Consider the following 23300-nt stretch of genomic DNA (forward strand, 5'->3'; position numbering starts at 1 on the left):
GTTGCTCTACTTAACAGCCAAAAATCTGTAGCCTCCCTATGATCTGGTATTTTGTTGGTTCACATGCTTGATAATGGTGTTTTATCATTAATGTTTTATTATTATTAATATTTAGTGTTTTCTGAGTCATTCGTAACTGTCACTGTATGTCATGTTGTTACTTGTGGGCGGAGCACCAAGGCAAATTCCTTGTATGCGAATACTTGGCCAATAAACTTACTTACTTACTTACTTACTCATGGTTTATAGAAACATAGAAATTAGGTGCAGGAGTAGCACTTCGAGCCTGCACCGCCATTCAATATGATCATGGCTGATCATCCAACTCAGTATCCCGTACCTGCCTTCTCTCCATACCCTCTGATCCCCTTAGCCATAAGGGCCACATCTAACTCCCTCTTAAATATAGCCAATGAACTGGCCTCGACTACCCTCTGTGGCAGAGAGTTCCAGAGATTCACCACTCTGTGTGAAAAAAGTTTTTCTCATCTCGGTTTTAAAGGATTTCCCCCTTATCCTTAAGCTGTGACCCCTTGTCCTGGACTTCCCCAACATCGGGAACAACCTTCCTGCATCTAGCCTGTCCAACCCCTTAAGAATTTTGTAAGTTTCTATAAGATCCCCTCTCAATCTCCTAAATTCTAGAGAGTATAAACCAAGTCTATCCAGTCTTTCTTCATAAGACAGTCCTGACATCCCAGGAATCAGTCTGGTAAACCTTCTCTGCACTCCCTCTATGGCAATAATGTCCTTCCTCAGATTTGGAGACCAAAACTGTACGCAATACTCCAGGTGTAGATTACAGTAATGTTCGATGTACTGATACCAAATATGGCACACATTATTTCCCCTGCAACTCAACTACTCAAACATTAGACAAACTCCACGCAAAAGATGAAATATCACTTTTTTTTAATATATTACATATTTTAGTTTTATAGATGCCACATTATCAGACCAGCCCAGCCCGTGAAATGGGTTTACAAACCGGTCATCATTAACTGGCATTTGCTCGAGCTGACTGTGAGTGATGAGATACTCATTTGATGTGCGATGCACATACGGTACAGCCAGGTATCTATGGGAGCCAAACTACGTTGACCCTCCTCTCTCCAGCCACCCCTGATCAGCACACCAAACTCTGGCCGGCAAAATATGGAAATCACTTTTTGAGTAGAAGAGAAGAAACATTATCGTCGACCTTACCTGAATGCAAGCTAAGAATTTAAGACATCACACAGGCTTCTGTGTTTATAGATGAACAAATGCAATTAGTTTAGTTTATAGGTACAGTGCAGAAACAGGCCCTTCAGCCCACCGAGTCAATGCTGACCAACGAACCCTGAACACCCACACCATCCTAGGGACAATTCTTTTTACCAAAGCCAATTAACCTACAAACCTGCACGTCTTTGGAGTGTGGGAGGAAACCGGAGCACCCGGAGAAAACCCACGCAGGCCACGGGGAGAACGTGCAAACTCCATACAGACAGCACCTGTGGTCAGGGTCGAACCCGTGTCTCTGGCGCTGTGAGGCAGCAGCTCTACCCGCTGCGTCACCATGCCACCCCCCCCCCCCCCCCCTCCCGGTGGCCCATGGCTTTGCAAAACAAAACTGCAAATGCAGCCGCCTTCCTAAAGGGCCTGTCCCACTGTACGAGCTAATTCAAGAGTTCTCCCGAGTTTCCCGATTCGAACTCGGAGATTTACGGTAATGGCCGCTCGTGGGTACTCGGGGCTCTCGTGGACACTTTTCAACATGTTGAAAAATCTTCACGAGTCTTCCCGAGCTTACCGCGTTTCCCGAGTACCTGCCGTTAGTGTTACGATCCTCTAAGAGACGTCCCCGAGCTCCGACGTACCCGCTCCGTACATTCTACGTGCTTACCACGAGTTTGATTTTTTTTTTCACTCGGGAGAGCTCTTGAATTACCTTGTACAGTGGGACAGCCCCTTCATTGTTAGGCAACACATGCTCTCACATTCACGGGCACAAGCAGATATCGCCCTCTGCTGGCCGAGTTAGCAATTGTATTCTACTTTCATGATACACCACTTGCCCACCCCAGTCAATGCCAATACCTCTTCTGTCACCAGCTCACCTAATCCCAGCAATGGTGGACTCTTCAGCACGGCAGCCTAAACATTTATGTGATTAAATTGCATTGAAATATTTTGTTTAGAGATACAGCATGGAAACAGTCCCTTCGGCCCACCGGGTCCATGGATTACCCATTCACACAAGTTCTATGCTATCCCACTTACCCCTTACACTAGGGACAATTTACAGGGCCAAACCTGCACCTCTTTGGGACGCGAGAGGAAACCGGAGCACCCGGATGAAACCCACGCGGTCACAGGGAGAACCTGCAAACTCTGCACAGACAGCAGATAATCAGGATTGAACCCGGGTCTCTGGTGCTGTGAGGCAGCAGCTCTACTAGGTGCTATATTAAAATACGATGTTACCTGCTGTTCATTAACTTAATTCCGTGCAAGCTCTTTTTTTATGCCCTGGTCACAAGGTGACATTTTAAATGTTGGTGAAGTTTTGATATGGCAATAGTGAAGGGCTAGATTAATTCTGATATATAAAACGATGTGTTTCAGGCTCGTTCTGTTCTCCGGCGAAGGTCTTTGGTGGCGGCTCCAGAGTTTGTGGTGTGACCACTAGTTCAGGGATGACATTTAACCTCAGCAACTCGTGACTGTTGCGTCCAAACCCGATCGCTTGGTGATGTTCAACTTATTCACCTCTTCAGCGCACGTTGGATGGATGCCCACTGTGGATGCCAGCTGAGAGTAAGTGGCATTGCACCTGAAAGCAAGCACAGACAGGTTAAACCCTGAGTGAAAGGTACGCTGAAGGCACAAGGGACTGCAGATGCTGAAACCTTGTGCAGAACGAACACAAAGTGCTGGAGTAGCCAGCATTTCTGGAGGGCACGGATAGGCCATGTTTCAGGTCAGGACCTCCAGTGAAAAGGTTCCAGTAAAATGGTTCAGGTTCCTGATTGAAAAGGGTCCAGTAAAATGTAGAAATAAAGAACTGCAGACACACAAAAGGACACAAAGTGCTGGAGTAACTCAGCAGGTCAGGCAGTTTCTGTAGAGGACATGGATAGGCGACCTTTTACAGACTCAAATCCAATTGTCACATGTACCCAGTTACAATGCAAAGCTTTGTTTTGCTACTATCCAAATAGATCAGATAAACCAAAGATAGATACCAGGTACACAAAAATGCTGGAGAAACTCAGCGGGTGCTGCAGCATCTATGGAGTGAAGGAAATAGGCAACGTTTCGGGCCGAAACCCAAGGGTTTCGGCCCGAAACGTTGCCTATTTCCTTCGTTATTTCCTTCGCTATAGATGCTGCCGCACCCGCTGAGTTTCTCCAGCATTTTTGTCCCCCTTCGATTTTCCATCATCTGCAGTTCCTTCTTAAACATAAAATAGATACCACTTAGGTCTGAAGAAGGGTTATGGTTATATGGTTATAAGGGTTCCTACCCGAAATGTTACCTATTCCTTGTCTCCAGAGATACTACCTGATCAATTGAGTTACTCCAGCATTTGGTGTCTATCACACATGCAATCAGTTCAAACTCAAGTACAATAGATGAAGCAAAGGGGAAGATTCAGAGAGCAGAATATAATTCTAAAGGGCCTGTCCCACTTACGTGATTTTTTTTCCGGCAACTTGCCGGCACCCGTCATAGTCGCAGCGGGTCGCCGAAAATGTTCAACATGTTGAAAATCCAACGGCGACCAGAACAAGGTACGACTCTTTGGGCGACTACTCACGACCGTACAGGCTTCACCCCGCGACATGTCGACACGTGACGCCTGTATGGTCGAGAGTCATCGCCCAAAGAGTGTCGTGGATGTGGTTGACGTGGATAAGCTTTTCCCATTGAGAATAGGGAAGATTCAAACAAGAGGACATGATTTGAGAATTAAGGGACAGAAGTTTAGGGGTAACATGAGGGGGAACTTCTTTACTCAGAGAGTGGTAGCTGTGTGGAATGAGCTTCCAGTGGAAGTGGTGGAGGCAGGTTCGATTTTATCATTTAAAAATAAATTGGATAGGTATATGGAGGGGAAAGGAATGGAGGGTTATGGTCTGAGTGCAGGTAGATGGGACTAGGTGAGAGTAAGTGTTCGGCACGGACTAGAAGGGCCGAGATGGCCTGTTTCCGTGCTGTAATTGTTATATGGTCGCCACTGAATTTTCAACATTTTGAACGTTTTCAGCCACCTGCTTACGGCATACGTGGAACAGGCCCTTAAGCCTTGTAAAATATCAGTTCCATGGACAAAGTCCAATGTTCTAAATGATGTAGTAGTGAATCAAACAGTTCCCTAGCTTGCGGGCAGATAGCTTTTAGAGCCATCGCTCGGCTAACAAGACTATCTTGCAATGAATCAGTGAACTGCCCTTACAGGGAACGTTGCAAACGTATAATTATCAATGACTCATTGACAGTTGAGGATTGCTCCTTAGGAACAACTCATTTGATGATTATAAGGTAATGCAGGTTCCACCACATCTTCACTGGAAGGCAAAAATAAGAGGTATGGTGAAATAGAGATTCATTTACTGGATTAGTGTCGAAAGGTCAAGACCTAAGTTCAAATACCAACCACACTAATTATTAAATTCAAAAGAGTGAATAAAGCTAATATTGAGGCCAAACTGACAACAGCTTAGGAAGCTGCAGATTGATGTCAACACCCAGCTGGGTTAATGGTGTCTTCAGGAGCGGAAACTTCACTCACGACGTTCAAACCGCTCCCATCCTCGTTCCCCGCTTGACCAAAACAAGCAGGCTGTGAAGGAAGGAACTGCAGATGCTGTTTTCAACCAAAGATAGACACAAAAGGCTGGAGTAACCCAGCTGGTCAAACAGCATCTCTGGAGAAAAGAAATAGGTGACGTTTCGGGTTGAGACCCTTCTACAGACTTTTTTTTCCCCACTCCTATAACCAGCGTGTAGAAATGTTGAGTTACGACATATCTAGAATGCCGAAACATGAAGAATGATAGAGAAAAAAATCTTTCAACCCCTCCCCCCCCCCCAGTCTGAAGAAGGGTCTTAACCTGAAACTTCACCTGTACATGACCTCCAGAGATACTGCCTGACGCAAAATGATGGGAGTACAGAGAAGGTTCACCAGACTGATTCCTGGGATGGCAGGGCTTTCATATGAAGAAAGACTGGATAGACTCGGCTTGTACTCGCTAGAATTTAGAAGATTGAGGGGGGGATCTTATAGAAACGTACAAAATTCTTAAGGGGTTGGACAGGCTAGATGCTGGAAGATTGTTCCCGATGTTGGGGAAGTCCAGAACAAGGGGTCACAGTTTAAGGATAAGAGGGAAGTCTTTTAGGACCGAGATGAGAAAATCATTTTTCACACAGAGAGTGGTGAATCTGTGGAATTCTCTGCCACAGAAGGTAGTTGAGGCCAGTTCATTGGCTATATTTAAGAAGGAGTTAGATGTGGCCCTTGTGGCTAAAGGGATCAGGGGGTGTGGAGAGAAGGCAGGTACAGGATACTGAGTTGGATGATCAGCCATGATCATATTGAATGGCGGTGCAGGCTCGGAGGGCAGAATGGCCTACTCCTGCACCTGTTTTCTATGTTTCTATGTAACTCAGCAGGTCAGGCAGCATCTCTGGAGAAAATGGATGGGTGACGTTTCGGGTTGGGGCCCTTCTTCAGTCCCGACCTGAAACGTCACCCACCCTTTTCAACCAGAGATGCTGCCTGACCTGCTGAGTTACTCCAGCACTTTGTGTTCTATGCTGCCTGACCTGCTGAGTTACTCCAGCACTTTGTGTTCTATGAAAGGTTCCAGCGTCTGCATTTTCTTGTGTCTCCATAGGAAAAAATGTTGTTTTGTCAGTCCAGCTTTAGTTTACAAATCGTTTCATTTGTATCGGGCCTGGCCCCATTTTTGCCTGCCTGCCTTCCCTTTAGTTTCTCTTTCAATTGTATAGGCTGCCTCGTTATAAAGGTTACAATGCTGGCAACACATTACACAGACAAAGTGGCAAAACTGCCCGACTGGCCCAAATAATTCCACCCAGCGGAGAATTTCCCTTTTGTTCCATCCTTTGTTCTCCACACCTTCTTCTGCTACCTGGACAAACCTGTTTCTCTCTTTGTCTCTGTCCATGAATGTTGCCTGACCTGCCGAGTTAGTCCAGCATTTTATTTCAAAGGTAAATATTAAATTGTAGAAACAAAGAACTGCAGGTGCTGGTTAATGCCAACGGGACACAAAGCGCTGGAGTAACTCGGCAACTAAAACACTGAATTTGACTTTCCTCCCCTCGCCTCCACAATCAGTCCGGAGAAGGGTCTCGACCTGAAACTTCACCCTCTGCATGTTCCCCAGAGATAGACACAAAGTGCTGGAGTAACTCAGCGGGTCAGGCAGCGTCTCTGAAGAAAAACAATGGGTGACGTTTCAGGCCGGGACCCTTCTTCTCCAGAGATTCTGCCTGACCTGCTGAGTTAATTCCAGTACTTTAAGTACTTTTGTTTTTTTTCTATACTAAATTACACTAATCAGACAAGTGCTATTAGTTCTTAAAAATCCAAGTCTATGGACAGCGATGTAGAGTTCGGTTTTGGCCTGAAACGTTGCCTATTTCCTTCGCTCAATAGATGCTGCTGCACCCGCTGAGTTTCTCCAGCATTTTTGTCTACCTCAGAGTTCATCAGAAGTGTGTAGAAACAAGGAACTGCAGATGCTGGTTTACACAAAACGCTGGATTAACTCAGCGGGTCAGGCAGCAAGTATGGAGAACATGGATAGGTGGCGTTTCAGGTCGGGACCCTTCTCTGGACTGATTGTGGGGGTGGTGGGGGGGAAGAGAGTAGAATTCAGTATTGTGAGCTATCGTTACATTCAATATCAAGGAAGGAAAACAAATTGTGAATTTACTTCATTCCAAGTGCAAATCCTTGAACGACCTCGCCGGCATTTGGTCCGATGAAATGAATCCCCAGAATGGTTTGGTCACCTTCACGCAAGCAAACAATCTTGACGTAGCACTGAGTGGCTTCTCGTTCAGCTACTGTGTACTCCAGCGGCTTGTAATGTGCATGATAGATCTAATCACAGCAATAAATCAAAGCAGGAGAAGTTACTGTCAAACTATGCTCCGTGTCTGCAAACGCACATGTCTGCGTGGGTGTAGAAAGGTTTAATGAACAAGTGTGCGCGTATCATATTATATGTGTAGGAAGGAACTGCAGATGCTAGTTTATACTGAAGATAGACACAAAATGCTGGAGTAACTCGGCAGGTCAGGCTGCATCTCTGAAGAAAAGGGATAGGTGACATTTCGGTCTGAAAGGTAGAGAAGTCCAGAACAAAATAGAGCTGCTGATAGATGCCCTGAAGAAGGGTGGAGTCCTTATTATGGTTTCATGTTATAAATATATATGCATGTGTAGGGGTGTGTGTGGAAACAATAGTATATTGTAAACAATATAGCTGTCATTTATACATGGTGAAGCCAAAATGTATAAAAATATCTTTTAATAAAATCTGACAATCTGCACTTTAACCACATGTGGTTTTTTTAAATTACAAATCTCAAATTGTGGAGTACAGAGGCAAATAAACAAAAGATGGGTCTTTGTCACAAACATTATGGAGGGCACTGTAGCTCTTATCATTGTAGCTCACTGTAGCATTGTGGACAAAGCCCAAAGCCCTCAACGAGGCCTCATTTCACCTTCAGTGAGGTGAAGTCAACAGCACCCGAGCTTATAGACGGACTGGATTTAAGGAGAGTCTAAACCAGGGTCTCAATCCAAAAAGTCACCTATTACGTTTCTCCAGAGATGCTGCCCAACTCGCTGAATAACTCCAGCATTTTGTGTCTATCTAGCTTTAAGGAATTCAACACAAAACAACAATGATTGATGGTATTCCAAGGCTGCATCCGTGCACACAATTAACTTGCTATTTTAAGATTAGTTCTGCACAGCCTCTCAACTGTGTGGAAATGTCAACAATTTAATTACCATCAAAAGATCAGAGGCAGTAATTATAGCTATAATATTCGGAAAGGAAACTAACTTGAATTTAAAAATAGAAACAAGAAGCTGTGTGTGTGTGTGTGTGTCTGTCTGTGTGTGTGTGCGCGCGCGTGTGTGTGTGTGTGTGTGTGTCTGTGTGTGTGTGTGTGTGTGTGTGCGTGCGTGTCTGTGTGTGTGTGTCTGTGTGTGTCTGTGTGTGTGTGTGTGTGTGTGTGCGTGCGTGTCTGTGTGTGTGTGCGCGCGCGTGTGTGTGTGTGTGTGTGTCTGTCTGTGTGTGTGTGTGTGTGCGTGCGTGTCTGTGTGTGTGCGCGCGTGTGTGTGTCTGTCTGTGTGTGTGCGCATGTGTGTCTGTGTGTGTGTTTGCGCGCGTGGGTGCGTGTGTGTGTGTGTGCGCACGCGTGTGCGTGTATCTGTGCCTGCGTCTGTGTGTGTGTGTCTGTGTCTGCGTCTGTGTGTGTGTGCGTGTGTATCTGTATCTGTGTCTGTGTCTGCGTGTGTGTGTCTGTATCTGTATCTGTGTCTGCGTGTGTGTGTGCGTGTGTCTGTATCTGTGTGCGTGTGTGTGTGTGCGTGTGTGTGTGCGTGCGTGTGTGGGTGCGTGTGCGTGCGTGTGTGTGCGTGCGTGTGTGCGCACCTGACAGCCAATGATAATTAGATTGTTTACAATTTTTATGTTGCAACAAATAGGTAATTGCATGAGATAATTAGAGGCTGTTTTAGTTCAAAATGTTTTCCACTTATTTTTGAAAAACAGACAATTTAAAAAAAGGGAAGCATCTAGTTGCTCTGGGTCTAATAAAATGTAGCACGACCATAGAATAATAGTTTATTTCCCAGGGTTTAGGAATCAAAAATTAGAGGGCTTAGATTGAAGGTGAGAGGGGAAAGATTTAAGAGGAAACTGAGGGGTGATTTTTCCATACAGAGGGTGGTGGGTATTTGGATGGAGCTGCCAGAGGAAGTAGTTGAGGCAGGTACTATAACAATATTTAAAAGTCATTGGGGATAGATGCTTGGATAGGAAAGGTTTAGAGGGATATGCCTCAAACACAGGCTTAGAAGGGGATTTGGTTGGCATGGATGAGCTGGGCCGAAGGGCCTGTTTCCGTTCTATATGGCTCTATAACTTTGAAAGGTGAGTATGAGTTTGAGCTTAGTTTAATGTCACGTGTGCAGTGAAAAGCTTTTGTTGCGTGACAATACACGTTTACAACAAGCCAACCACAAGTACAGATACATATTCAGGTTTACATGCAATAGCGAACCAGAAAATAATTATGTTTAGAAAAATAAATAAATGTTCAGCCTGAAGATATTGAGTTTTATCTTCATGTTTATTCTAAACGACCTGAGTTGTCCAAATATTTCTCGGACAATTAGGTACATTTGCTCAATTACAGGGATCTGAACATCCGGCTTGATTGGAATGGGCATGGCTCTGATGGATCGGACGCGGGCGGCCTGCAGCGTTACGGAGCAGTGGAGGACACCGACATCACCTGGCCAGGCCAACCCCTGCAACCCAGACCCAGACAACAGGCCTTTACGGCCAAGTTAAGACTTTGAACTTGAATGGTACAACACAGCCTTGAAACGTGGCGACTCGTGTGTACTGACTCAGTGTAATCCACTGTACTTACATTCTTGGACTTCAGTATGATTGTGCCTAATGTAGGGTAAGATTGCCACTCAACTATCTGCAAAAAAGGAATTTAGCTGTACCTTTAGACATGTAGCATGGAAACAGGCCCTTCGGCCCGCCGAATCCATGCCGACCAGCGATCACCTCGTACACTGACACTATCCCACTATCCTACAAACCTGCACGCCTTTGGAGTGTGGGAGGAAACTGGAACATCCGGAGAAAACCCACATGGTCACAGGGAGAACGTACAAACTTCGTACAGACAGCACCCGTAGTCAGGATCGAACCTGTGTCTCCTGCACTGTACGGCAGCAATTCTATTGCTGTGCCACTGTGCCAAAATAAATATGTACCTAGGTATATATGGTAATAAAGTACTATTGAACCATTCATCTTAAACCTATGCTTTCACGTTTTCAAAGCTCCTACCATGGGGAAGTTTGTGGTTTATTGACCTTATATTATAAACCTTTATAAACTCAGCCCTCAGCCTCCTCCGCTGTTTGTGGAAACTGGCGGTGAGCCAAGTGACTGCTCCATTTACTGCACCATATTGCTGCTCCTGGAAATGACCAGAGACTTGGAAGGCACGTCCTTCATCTAAACCTCTGGAAAGAAACTTTCATTCCAGACCAGCTCAAAGCCTCTTCTTGATGGTGTTTACAAGTCTTCCAACACCTAGCTGGCACAGGTCCACAGTACTAACTTGCCCACCATTCCTCTACACCCCGTCAGCCTCATTCAGCGAACCCACAAGTATGTCTGACTCATGGAACAGAAACATTACACTGCCACTGAGTCGCTGTTCCTTGTAGACTGACGCTTTGTCCGGCATCCACTCGCTCAGAATCCTCACCTGCAAAAACTCACCATTGCCAAGCAGCGCAGAAATAAGAGAATGCCATTCCTGGCTTTTATTAACCAGTGGAAAAATAATCATTCCATCCTCGTGGAATGAAAGAGATAAAGGCAACAATTGGAATTCCTTTATAGCTCACTCATTTTAAACACATTGTTGTACTATGGCCTATTTTATGGTTGAGGCACCATACCAGGCTATCAGCATTTTTAGCTCAAAGACCTTTAAAAATAAAAAGACCTTTATTTTTTTTAAGTCCCGTGGGAGAATGAACTTTATCACTGTGTTTCTGAAACACTCTCGCCCTTCTCTTTTCCCCATTGTTTTCATGAAACAATTTTTCAAACACCTCTTCCCGCATCCCAAAGACATGCAGGTTAATTGGTCTTTCTCAATTGTCCCTGGAGTGTAGAAAGTGAATGTGAAAGTGGGATAACATAGAAGTTGTGTGAACGGGTGATCATGGGTCGACGCGGACTCGATGGACCGAAGGGCCTGTGTCCATGCCTTATCTCTAAACCAAACGACCTGTAGTCAGTGATATGTACCAATGCAATCTCAGCGTCTCCTAATCTGAGGAAAGACATTCTTGCCGTAGAGGGAGTACAGAGAAGGTTCACCAGACTGATTCCTGGGATGGCAGGGCTTTCATATGAAGAAAAACTGGATAGACTCGGCTTGTACGCGCTAGAATTTAGAAGATTGAGGGGGGATCTTATAGAAACTTACAAAATTCTTAAGGGGTTGGACAGGCTAGATGCAGGAAGATTGTTCCTGATGTTGGGGAAGTCCAGAACAAGGGGTCACAGTTTAAGGATAAGGGGGGAGTCTTTTAGGACTGAGATGAGAAAATAATTTTTTACACAGAGTGGTGAATCTGTGGAATTCTCTGCCACAGAAGGTAGTTGAGGCCACAGTTCATTGGCTATATTTAAGAGGGAGTTCGATGTGGCCCTTGTGGCTAAAGGGATCAGGGGGTATGGAGAGAAGGCAGGTACAGGATACTGAGTTGGATGATCAGCCATGATCATATTAAATGGCGGTGCAGGCTCGAAGGGCCGAATGGCCTACTCCTGCACCTATTTCTATGTTTCTAAGCTGTTTGGCCTTCAGAGTGGGTTTGCAAGAATAAATGAGCCATGCTGGAACTGGCAGACCTCTCCGTGACGGCTGCATATGTGCTTGTTACCTCTATCTTGTCCTCCCCATGTCGACGCACGGCCTCCTCTTCAGTCAAGCCTACACATCCGTACTCCAGCGGTGTAAAAACTGTAGTAGCAACCTAAATACATAAACATGTTTAAGAAAGAACTGCAGATGATGGAAAAAATCAAAGGTAGACAAAAATGCTGGAGAAATTCAGCGGGTGAGGCAGCATCTATGGAGCGATGGAATAGGTGACTTTTCGGGTCGAGAACCCGAAGGAATAGGTGACGTTTCGGGTCGAGACCCGGAAGGGTCTCGACCCGAAACGTCACCTATTCCTTCCCTCCATAGATACTGCCTCACCCGCTGAGTTTCTCCAGCATTTTTGTCTACCTTAAATACATAAACAAGTCATTTATCTGGATAGCAGCATCTTAATGGACAAAAAGTTAATCCCAGGACATATTATGGATTACACTTCCAATACAAAATTTCAGATATTTTTAGTCTGAAAAAGGGTCTCGACCTGTAACGTCACCTATTCCTTCTCTCCAGAGATGCTGCCTGAGTTACTCCAGCATTTTGTGTCTATCTTCGGTTTAAACCAGCATCTGCAGTTCCTTTCTACAACTCTTAGTATACTACAGTTTTGCATGTAAAAAGGATAAAATGGAAGTTTAGAAACAAAGAAGTGCAGATGCTGGTTGAAACCAAAGATAGACACAAAGTGCTGGAGTAATGCAGGGGTCAGGCAGCATCTCTGGAGGAAAGGGATAGGTGACATTTCGGGTCACGAGCCTTCTTCAGAAGAAGTCCGGATGATGTGTTTGCAGGTCGATGTGAACAGGTCAAGGCAGTTGGCCGCTGGAGGCCCTACAGCAGCCTGGGGCTTGATTAGATCAGGACATCCATCTAAGCGGCTGAGCGCATGCATGGGACGTGGCCTGCAGCAGCACAGAGCTGTGGAAGAGATCAACAACGTCGCAGGGCCAGGCCGATCCTTGAAATACCGCTGCCAGCACCAGCCCAAGACAACAGCCTTTATGGCCAAGTTAAGACACAACATTTTTAACAACTTTGAAACTTGAATCATACAAAATGGCGGCAGGAACGTGACGGCTCTTTTGTGCTGTCTCAGTGTAATTTATTATTCCTACACTCTTATACTCAGGTATGATTATGAACAAGGTTAATTCCCGGGATGGCGGGACTGTCATATGCTGAGAGAATGGAGCAGCTGGGCTTGTACACTCTGGAGTTTAGAAGGATGAGAGGGCATCTCATTGAAACATATAAGATTGTTAAGGGCTTGGACACGCTAGAGGCAGGAAACATGTTCCCGGTGTTGGGGAAGTCCAGAACCAGGGGCCACAGTTTAAGAATAAGGATACTGCCATTTAACCATTTAGAACGGAGATGAGGAAACACTTTTTCTCACAGAGAGTTGTGATTCTGCGGAATTCACTGCCTCAGAGGGCGGTGGAGGCCGGTTCTCTGGATGCTTTCAAGAGAAAGCTAGATAGGGCTCTTAAAAATAGCAGAGTCGGGGATATGGGGAGAAGGCAGGAACGGGGTACTGATTGGGGATGATCAGCCATGACCATTTTCTATGTTTCTATGATCACATTGAATGGCGGTGCTGGCTCGAAGGACCATGTGGCCTACGCCTGCACCTATTGTCTATTGTCTATGATTGTGCTATACATAGTAAGACTTTTACTGAATTGTATCAAAAAAGTGAATCGTACAGTACGTGTGCCATTTCACCATAAGGTTTACTCACATTGTCGTAGTCCATCAGCTGAGTCGATTTGCCAAACAGCCGATGAGCCAGCAGTTTACCCGCTTTGATAGCTGAAGGTGTGAGCTCTGGTCGGCCCTGTTAGAAGAGATACACTGAGCAAAACCTCTTGTCCAAAGCAACAGCTAATCACCAGCGACGTCGCACTACAGTAGAGGCAAAGATCAAAATACAGAGGGGGCAGGTTTAAGGTGAGAGGAGAAGAGTATAAAGGAGATGTTCGGGGCAAGTTTCTTTGTAAACACAGAGAGTGTAATGTTCCTGGAATGCGCTGTTGGGGTGAGTGGTGGAAGCAGTTACATTAGCAATGCTGAAGTGGCATACAGACAGCCACGTGAACAAGCAGAGAATAGAGAGACGCTGATCGCATGCAAGTGAATGCGATTAGTATAGATTAACTGTATGTGCGAGCTAAAGGGTGTCAAAGATTACAGGAGACGAACGAGAATGGGGTTGAGAGGGAAAAATAGATCAGCCATGATTAAATGGCGGAGCAGACTCGATGGGCCGAATGGCCTCAGTCTTATGATTTGTTCCAGCACTGTGTAGTTCTATATTCTAAGTTTAGACAGGTACGTGAATAGGAAATGTTTAGGAAGGATATGGGCCAAACGCAGGCAGGTGGGACTGACTATCACAGATGGGGTATCTTGGTCTGCCTGGGCAGGTTGGGTCACCTATTCCTTCGCTCCATAGATGCTGCCTCACCCGCTGAGTTTCTCCAGCATTTTTGTCTACCTTCGATTTTTCCAGCATCTGCAGTTCTTTCTTACACAAATTATGTAATATTATACAGCAAAGCAAGAAAAAAAAAAGCAAATGACACGAACAAAGCACCAGATGTGGGTGTCAACAGGCTGGATGGAGTATTGTTAGAGGTATTTGGACAGGTTCATGGATGGGAAAGGTTCATAAGTTGTAGAAGCAGAATTAGGCTATTCGGCCCATCAAGTCTACTCCACCATTCAATCAAGGCTTATCTATCTTTCCTTCTCTACCGCATTCTCCTGCCTTCTCCCCATTAGCCCTGACACCTGTACTAATCATGAATCTAACTAGCTATCTCCACCATAATATAAAGATAAATATACATATAAGATAAATATCCATTGACTTGGTTTGGAAGGAAATAGGCCAAATGTGGGCAGGTTGGACTAGTGTAGATGGGGCATCTTGGTCAGCATGGGCAAGTTGGGTCGAAGGGCCTGCTTCAATATTGTGTAACTATCATAACATCACAGACCAACAAAAGTACACAAATCCTCAACCAATTTCCCTCTTTCTAGCCCGCTACGAATAACAGTCAGGTCCGAGGTGAGATCCTGTGGACCGGAATATCTGGATCATGTCCTACCTCTGCTATATCTCCAATTGCATAAATATGTCGGGCAGAGGTCTCTTCACCATCACCAACCACCACCTTGCCGGTTTCCGGGTTAATCCTGACCTCAGCCTTGTCCAGACACAGGCCTTGTGTTTCGGGTGTTCGACCTGGAAGAAATAGGGAAGATGACTATGTAATTTGTAATGCGACATTCAGCTGGCGTGCACAAGTGTCTTTTATACTTTGCATTACATGCTAAAAGATTCTGCAGACTAGCAACGTGTCAGACAAATTTGGATCTCATACTTTACCAGCCACAAACTGACTTGGAGGCAAATGTTTATAGGAAGTTTAAGCAGCTGGATTTACACATTCAGAGAAGTCTTTTCCTCAATGTATCAAAAACCATCTTCACAAAGATGTGCAGAAATTAATTAAAACGTCAAGGCACAATCTCTCTGGCTTCAGGCTTGCTCTGAAATTCCAGTCATTCTCCATCCTGTCTGACTTTAGCCTCCAAGTTACTAACGTGCATCTTTTCAGCTGGTACAAGTTAATGTGCCAAAACAGAAGCTTCTACAAAACAATTAGTGCCTTCAACCAAGAGACTGCCAGGTCCACCTTCATGGTGTGTTGCATCGGGAAGGCTGGCAGCATCATCAAGGATGCCGATAACCTGGCCATTCCCATGGGAGAAGATGCCTGAAAGCTCAGAGATTCGGACTTAAGATTCAGTGCAGATGTTCAGCCTTAGTGTGTGGGGGGGGGCAAAGCTGGTAGACCCGGCTTCGATTCCGATCTCTGCCTGTCTGTGCAGAGTTTGCACGTTCTCCCTGTCACCGCTCATGTTTCCTCCGGGTGCTCCGGTTTACTCCCACATCCCAAAGATGTGCAGGAATACAGATTCCTGTAAATGCAGATGGCCTCTGTAAAATTGCCTCTAGTAGGTAGGGAGTGGGGAAATGGGATAACGGATAACTAGTGTGAATGGGTGACTGATGGTCGAGGTGGACTTGGTGGGCTGAACGGCCTGTTTCCATGCTGTATATCTAAACTAAACAACCTCTTCCCCAATGCTACCACACGCCTGAACCAATCACCTCTTTCACACTCTATTTCCAGAGGCGCTGCCATAAACTCTTAATTCTACCTCAATCAATTATTCTACTATCAGATCTTAATACATTTTAGGGTTTGCATCACACTCTTGCATCATTTGGGACGACAGATGGCACAATGGGCTAAGTGTTCGGCTGGCAACCGGAAGGTAGCCGGTTCGAATCCCGCTTGGAGTGCATACTGTCGTTGTGTCCTTGTGCAAGACACTTCACCCACCTTTGCCTGTGTGTGAATGTGTGTGAGTGATTGGTGGTGGTCGGAGGGGCCGTAGGCGCAGATTGGCAGCCACGCTTCCGTCAGTCTGCCCCAGGGCAGCTGTGGCTACAGAAGTAGCTTACCACCACCGAGTGTGACTGAGGAGTGAATGAATAATGCGATGTAAAGCGCCTTGAGTATTCTAGAAAGGCGCGATATAAATCCCATCCGTTATTATTATTATTGTGGTTTTGCCCACATTGTCACATGTATTGTTGTATGTTTATTACAGTGTGTTTACTGTTTACCGTTTGAGCATAATGTGAACATGGATTTTTATTGTATCGTTGTGTATATTACTATAAACTAATCTGAATCTGAATCCGTATCCAGTTAAAACCGACCACTATGGCTGAACTCTTGAGTGCCCATCTGACAGGCCGTGTCCAATCTGCACGCTCGGCCTCTTGTAGTGTTGCCTAATCCAATATTTCTTGCATGGATCAATGTGGAATCATTTAAAGCATGGTGTTTCTTGGGAGGTTACGACATAAATGGTGTTCCATTACCACATTGCGAACGTTCTTTGGCAATATTGCTTCCCGACTGCGTGCAATTCATCATCACCACAAAACTAATGCTGATTGAACTTGTCGAGAACGTGTTTGTGACTTTCATACCATGTTTGTGAAAGATTAGATACATTCAGACACCAAAACCAACCGCTTCTTGCAGTTTACATTGTAGATGAACATTATCTGGTTCAATGGGTGCACTTCAAAAGGATGAGATATTTCATAATCTAAATTTTTCTTTGATATGGCATATGTCGAGGAAGAAAAAAACAGCAGAGTTGAGCAAAGTGCGTGGACTTCTCCGGGCTAAAAGTTAGTTCGTTCATGTTGAAACAAGAGAACAAAATAACGTCAAGGTAATCATTTTCTTTGTCACAAGATGAAAATAGTAATTAATGGGGAGGTTTAGAAACGTCAATTGCTTGAAAAACAAAAATAATAAAACAGGGGAGGAATTAGACGGGATCGTCTGTGGGGGGAAAACCAACAGGGCAATCCTTGGCTTGGTAATGTGCAGGCAATAGATTGTGGCCACTGCAGTACTCCTCAACCAGTGTTATTTAAAAATAGCGTCAGATGGCAGCATCGCAGCAATCAAATCTTTATCTCTTCACAAAGCTTTGGAAAGACTAACCACAGAATAAAGAACATTAGTTGTCTAATTTAGTTTAGAGATACAGGCTCTTTGGCCCACCGAGTCCACACCGATCAGCAATCCAAATACTATTCTACACACACTGGGGACAATTTACACTTATACCAAAACCAATTAACCTACAAACCTGTACGTCTTTGGAGTGTGGGAGGAAGCCGAAGATCACGGAGAAAACCCACGCGGTCACGGGGAGAACGTACAAACTCCGCACAGACAGCGCCCACAGTCGGGATCGAACCCGGGCCTCTGGCGCTGCAAGCTCTGTAAGGCAGCAACTCTACTGCTGCGCCACCGTGCCGCCCGTCAAAATAAAATAATTTGGACTCGACAGTGTGTAGCGGCTGATAGGACTGAGGTCTATGAGTAATGTGTACTTTGTATGGCTACGGTTATAATTAAATAGGCTTGGGAAGGAAAGGGAGTTCTCAATGAGGAGTTGTGCAAGGCCAAATGGAGGTTAGAGTCATTTAGCACGGAAGTGGGCCCTTTGGCCCAACTGGCCCATGCCAACAATGGTGCCCCATCTATACTCATCCCATCTCCATACGTTTGGCCCATATTCCTCTGAACCTTTTCTGTCCATGTACTTGTCCAAATGTATTTTAAATGTGGTTCGAGTGCCTGCCTGTCTCTATATCCACACCACCTTCTCAGTGAAAAGGTTGCCACTCTGGTTCCAATTAAATCTTGCCCAACTCACATTAAACCTGCCCTCTGGTTCTCGATTCCCTGCAAACACATGGTTTTGAGTGGGATGGAGACCATAAACACCGCGATAACAAGGTATCAGAATCGTGCGAGAAAGATTAGATGCAAAGGTTTAACATTGCTCATTTTAAATATTTTGCCACTAACTCCTTAGTCACTTGATTCATAGAAACATAGAAAATAGGTGCAGGAGTAGGCCATTCGGCCCTTCAGGCCCGCACGTCATTCAATATGATCATGGCTGATCATCCAAAATCTGTATCCCGTTCCTGCTTTCTCCACATATCCGTTGACTCCGTTAGCCCTAAGAGCTAAATCTAACTCTCTCTTGAAAACATCGACTCCCATCGCCCTTGCAGACAGCAAATTCCAAATCCTAGCCATGGCTTGTGTGTTATCATGAAAGAGACACAAGAATTTCCGAGCAGCAGCAGAATTTGGTGAGTGATAATGTCCCCAGTTTGACAGAATCAAAGGCTTTAGCAAGTTCCAGAAAGATTATCACCAGGAGAATCCTTGGAATTCACTATCCAGGAAGGCAGGGGAGCTTCAGTTACTCAGTATAAGCAAGACCAAGATAGAGTTTTGGATCTTGGGAAATTGTGGGATGTGGGCTTAGTGCAGGACAATGGATATTACTCCTGCTGATGTTTTTATCTTCTAATATTACTTTAAAAGCCTAGATATTGTAACAAAACACTGTACACTTTAGTTGATCTATAAACAACTTGCACAATGGCAATGATTCTAATGAAAGATCGTCAACCTGAAATATTAACAGTTTCTCTCTGCACAGATGCTGCCTGAAGGTGCTGAGTGATTCCAACATTGTGCTTTAATGTTAAACGTCAGCCTGCATCACTCTGTGAGAAGTATAAAAATGGAAAAAGGCAATTAAAAATTCCATTTCTTTGCCCTTCTCAAAGCACTTAACCAATATGTCCAGCATTAAACAAATAGTTTTGACTTGCTGTTAAGTACTCGTGTTGAAGTGATATCATTTTGTTAGTCAGCTGGCCTCTGAGTTCACATTGTTCACAAACCAGTTACCAAGGAGTACTCTATACAAATGCTTTTTAAACACACACTGATCAATCAACGTAAGGGAACTCGACAAAGGAAAGTGATAGCCTCAATTATGCGGCAATCATATTTTAAAATAATCATTTTCCATTGGATTCAATGTTCATATCTCCCTTCAAGTACATTTCCCAATAACATAGAGTCATGGAAACAGGCCCTTCGGCCCAACTTGCCCACACCCACCAACATGCCCCATCTACAGGGACAGAAGTTTAGGGGTAACATGAGGGGGAACTTCTTTACTCAGAGAGTGGTAGCTGTGTGGAATGAGCTTCCAGTGGAAGTGGTGGAGGCAGGTTCGATTTTATCATTTAAAAATAAATTGGATAGGTATATGGACGGGAAAGGAATGGAAGGTTATGGTCTGAGTGCAGGTAGATGGGACTAGGTGAGAGTAAGTGTTCGGCACGGACTAGAAGGGCCGAGATGGCCTGTTTCCATGCTGTAATTGTTATATGGTTATACACTGATCCCACCTGCCTGCATTTGGCCCAGATCCCTCTAAACCAGTCCTATCCACGTACCTGTCGAATTGTTTCTTAAACATCGCAATAGTCCCTGCCTCAACTACCTTCTCTTGTGTAAGAAGGAACTGCAGATGCTGGAAAAATCGAAGGTAGACAAAAATGCTGGAGAAACTCAGCGGGTGAGGCAGCATTTATGGAGCGAAGGAATAGGTGACGTTTCAGGTCGAGACCCTTTTTCAGACTGACGTCGAGACCCTTCTTCAGACTGATGTGGAGGTGGGTGAGGGGCGGGATCCCGCCCCTCCCCCTCCTCCACATCAGTCTGAAGAAGGGTCTCGACCCGAAACGTCACCTATTCCTTCGCTCCATAGATGCTGCCTCACCCGCTGAGTTTCTCCAGCATTTTTGTCTACCTACTCGTTCCACACACCCACCACCCTTTGTGTGAAAAAGTTACTCCTCAGATTCCGATGTATAAAAATTCTACCAAATCTCAAGTTTCTGGCCACCGAGCATTTTGAAATTAGATTCTTCTTTGAGACTGCATTACTATGCTTTGTAAAAATGATATTCATACTTGTTTGCTCTGATAACAACCTGCAACTACTAGGATTTCAAAGCAGGGAGATCTGGTTTCCCCACCGACTGCTGAGTTTATTGCCATCGAGTTGAATTTTGAAATTAGGGCCTCACAAATATGATTTATTCCTTGATATAAACTTGTGTAATGACTTTAGAGACAGATCTGTTCAGCCTTGAACATCACACACACACACACACACACACACACACACACACACACAGAGACACACACACTTGCTTAAAATTTGTGTCGACATTCTAAAATTTTGCAAGGAAATAACAATAGACAATAGACAGCAGGTGCAGGAGTAGGCCATTTGACCCTTCGAGCCAGCATCGCCATTCAATGTGATCATGGCTGATCATTCCCAATCAGTTCCCCGTTCCTGCCTTCTCCCCATATCCCCTGACTCCGCTATTTTTAAGAGCCCTATCTAGCTCTCTTTTGAAAGCATCCAGAGAACCTGCCACCACCGCCCTCTGAGGCAGAGAATTCCACAGACTCACCACTCTCTGTGAGAAAAAGTGTTTCCTCGTCTCTGTTCCTACTTCTTATTCTTAAACTGTGGCCCCTGGTCCTGGACTCCCCCAACATCGGGAACATGTTTCCTGCCTCTAGTGTGTCCAAGCCCTTAACAATCTTATATGTTTCAATGAGATACCCTCTCATCCTTCTAAACTCCAGAGTGTACAAGCCCAGCCGCTCCAATCTCTCAGCATATGACAGTCCCGCCTTCCCGGGAATTAACCTTGTAAACCTACGCTGCACTCCCTCAATAGCAAGAGTGTCCTTCCTCAAATTAGGGGGACCAAAACTGCACACAATACTCCAGGTGTGGTCTCGCTAGGGCTCTGTACAACTGCAGAAGGAAACAATACTTTCCAATCGAAAGACAGAAATTTCATAAATTGGGTAGCATTTCACCAAAAAGCTCTTCTTATTCTTTCTTGTAATATAAAAGGTGGTCGTTCAGATCATCAAGTCTATGTCAGTTCCTCAATCCGCTCCTGTCCACCCAGATATTTTCTCAGTAACCACTGTAACCTCTCACTACCATTAACTACCTCCAATTCTCCTGTCACCCACCTATACCAAGGGTAAATACAAAAGTCAACTACAGTACTAACCAACATATCATTGCAGGAACCTGCAGCTTCGAAGGGGAATCCATGCCCTCTGAGGGCATCTGGGTCGACAAGGGCGAGTTGGACCGAAGGGCCCGTTTCTGGGCTGTATGACTTTTCATAAATACAAACTCCACACAGACAGCCTCCGAGGTCAGGATCGAACCACCCAGGTGGCTGGAGCTGTGCATCAGCAGCACGAACTGTGAGGCTACTGTGCCAGTTACCTCTAGTTCAGCTCAGTTTATTATTGCCACATGTACTGAGGTACAGTGAAACGCTTTTGTTTTCATCACTACCCAGTCAAAGACCATATATGATTACAATCGAGCCGTCCACAGTGTACAGATAAAGGGTACAACAGATAGTGCAAAACAAAGTCCAATTAATTATAGGCTGAAGGTCTCCAATGAAATAGATTGGAGGTCTTTTAAGAGGGCAGTACGATGGTGTAGCGGTAGAGTCGCTGCCTTACAGCGCTTGTAGCACCAGGTACCCGGGTTCGATCCCAACAACGGGTGCTGTCTGTACGGAGTTTGTACGTTCCCTCCATGACCGTGTGGGTTTTCTCTGAGATCTTTGGTTTCCTCCCACATTCCAAAGACCTGCAGGTAGGTAGGTAAATTGGCTTGGTCTACGTGTAAATTGTGTAGGATAGTGTTAGGGTTGACAGATGGCACAATGGGTTAAGTGTTCGGCTGGCAACCGGAAGGTAGCCGGTTCGAATCCCGCTTGGAGTGCATACTGTCGTTGTGTCCTTGGGCAAGACACTTCACCCACCTTTGCCTGTGTGTGAATGTGTGTGAGTGATTGGTGGTGGTCGGAGGGGCCGTAGGCGCAGAATGGCAGCCACGCTTCCGTCAGTCTGCCCCAGGGCAGCTGTGGCTACAGAAGTAGCTTACCACCACCGAGTGTGACTGAGGAGTGAATGAATAATGCGATGTAAAGCGCCTTGAGTATTAGAAAGGCGCTATATAAATCCCATCCATTATTATTATTATTATTAGGGTGTGTGGATTGTTGGTCAGTGTGGACTCGGTGGACCGAAGGGGCTGTATCTCTAAACAAAGAAACTAAAGGGCCTGTCCCACATGGTGATTTTTTCGGCGACTGCCGGCATCATTGACAGACGTATCAGGTCACCGAAAAATTTGCGGCCTGATGGCGTATCGAGGCGCGGCGTTTTTTCAAGTGTCGCGACTTTTTTTTTGCCGCCGCTGGATTTTGAAATGTTCAAAATCTTTTGGCGACCCTGATATGACGCCGGCAGTCGCCGAAAAAAATCGCCAAGTGTGACAGGCCCTCAAAGGTCAAGAAGGCACTCTAGCTGATGAGAGGACCGTTCAGTTGCCTGATAACAGCTGGGAAGTAACCCAGCTCTTTACCGAGCCCAATTTAATTTAATTACTTGACTCTAAATGTCCCCAGTTGCTGCAGTGGGATATAAACTCATGTCACAGGATCAATGACCCTGAAACACTGCCTGCTAGCCCAGTAACTCAAATGCTATGCTGCTCCACCATATATCCTAACTAAATGTATCGAAAGATTTCCCGCCAGAATGGCCAAACTTGGGGAGTGTACTGTACTGCACAGCATTGTAAAACGTGCAGTATTCAAAAAAACATTCCCTTTAATATACACTATGCCACATAACAATGACTACATCTTTAGAAAATAGGTTTAAGTTTATGTGTACAGAGCAAAGCTTTACTTTGCACGCTACTCAATCAGATCAGATATACTGTACATTAATACAATCAAGTCAAACTCAAGTACAATAGATAGAGCAAAGGGGAATATAGAATGCAGAATATAGTTCTCAGCATTGCAGCACATCAGATTCATTGACAAAAGTCCAATGTCTGCAATGAGGTAGAGGTGAATCGGACAGTACCCTAGCTTATGTAAGGACTGTTCAGAAGCCTGATAACAGAGGGGAAGAAGCTG

The 23300-nt window shown here is 45.1% G+C and overlaps 1 protein-coding gene across 1 annotated transcript in view; it reads right to left on the bottom strand.

Annotated features, from left to right (window-relative positions):
- Positions 1-889: 889 nt before the first annotated feature.
- Positions 890-23300, bottom strand: part of txnrd2 (thioredoxin reductase 2) — a 71040-nt gene continuing 48629 nt past the window's right edge. Inside the window, exons 12-16 of the mRNA XM_033043837.1 lie at positions 14872-15008; positions 13500-13595; positions 11760-11852; positions 6961-7130; positions 890-2818 (exon numbers count right to left, since the gene is read on the bottom strand). Of these exons, the coding sequence (XP_032899728.1) occupies positions 2695-2818; positions 6961-7130; positions 11760-11852; positions 13500-13595; positions 14872-15008 (620 nt within the window). The 3' untranslated portion in view covers positions 890-2694. The remainder of the gene's footprint in view (positions 2819-6960; positions 7131-11759; positions 11853-13499; positions 13596-14871; positions 15009-23300) is intronic.

Source organism: Amblyraja radiata, chromosome 25, assembly GCF_010909765.2.
Source record: "Amblyraja radiata isolate CabotCenter1 chromosome 25, sAmbRad1.1.pri, whole genome shotgun sequence".
NCBI lineage: Eukaryota > Metazoa > Chordata > Chondrichthyes > Rajiformes > Rajidae > Amblyraja > Amblyraja radiata.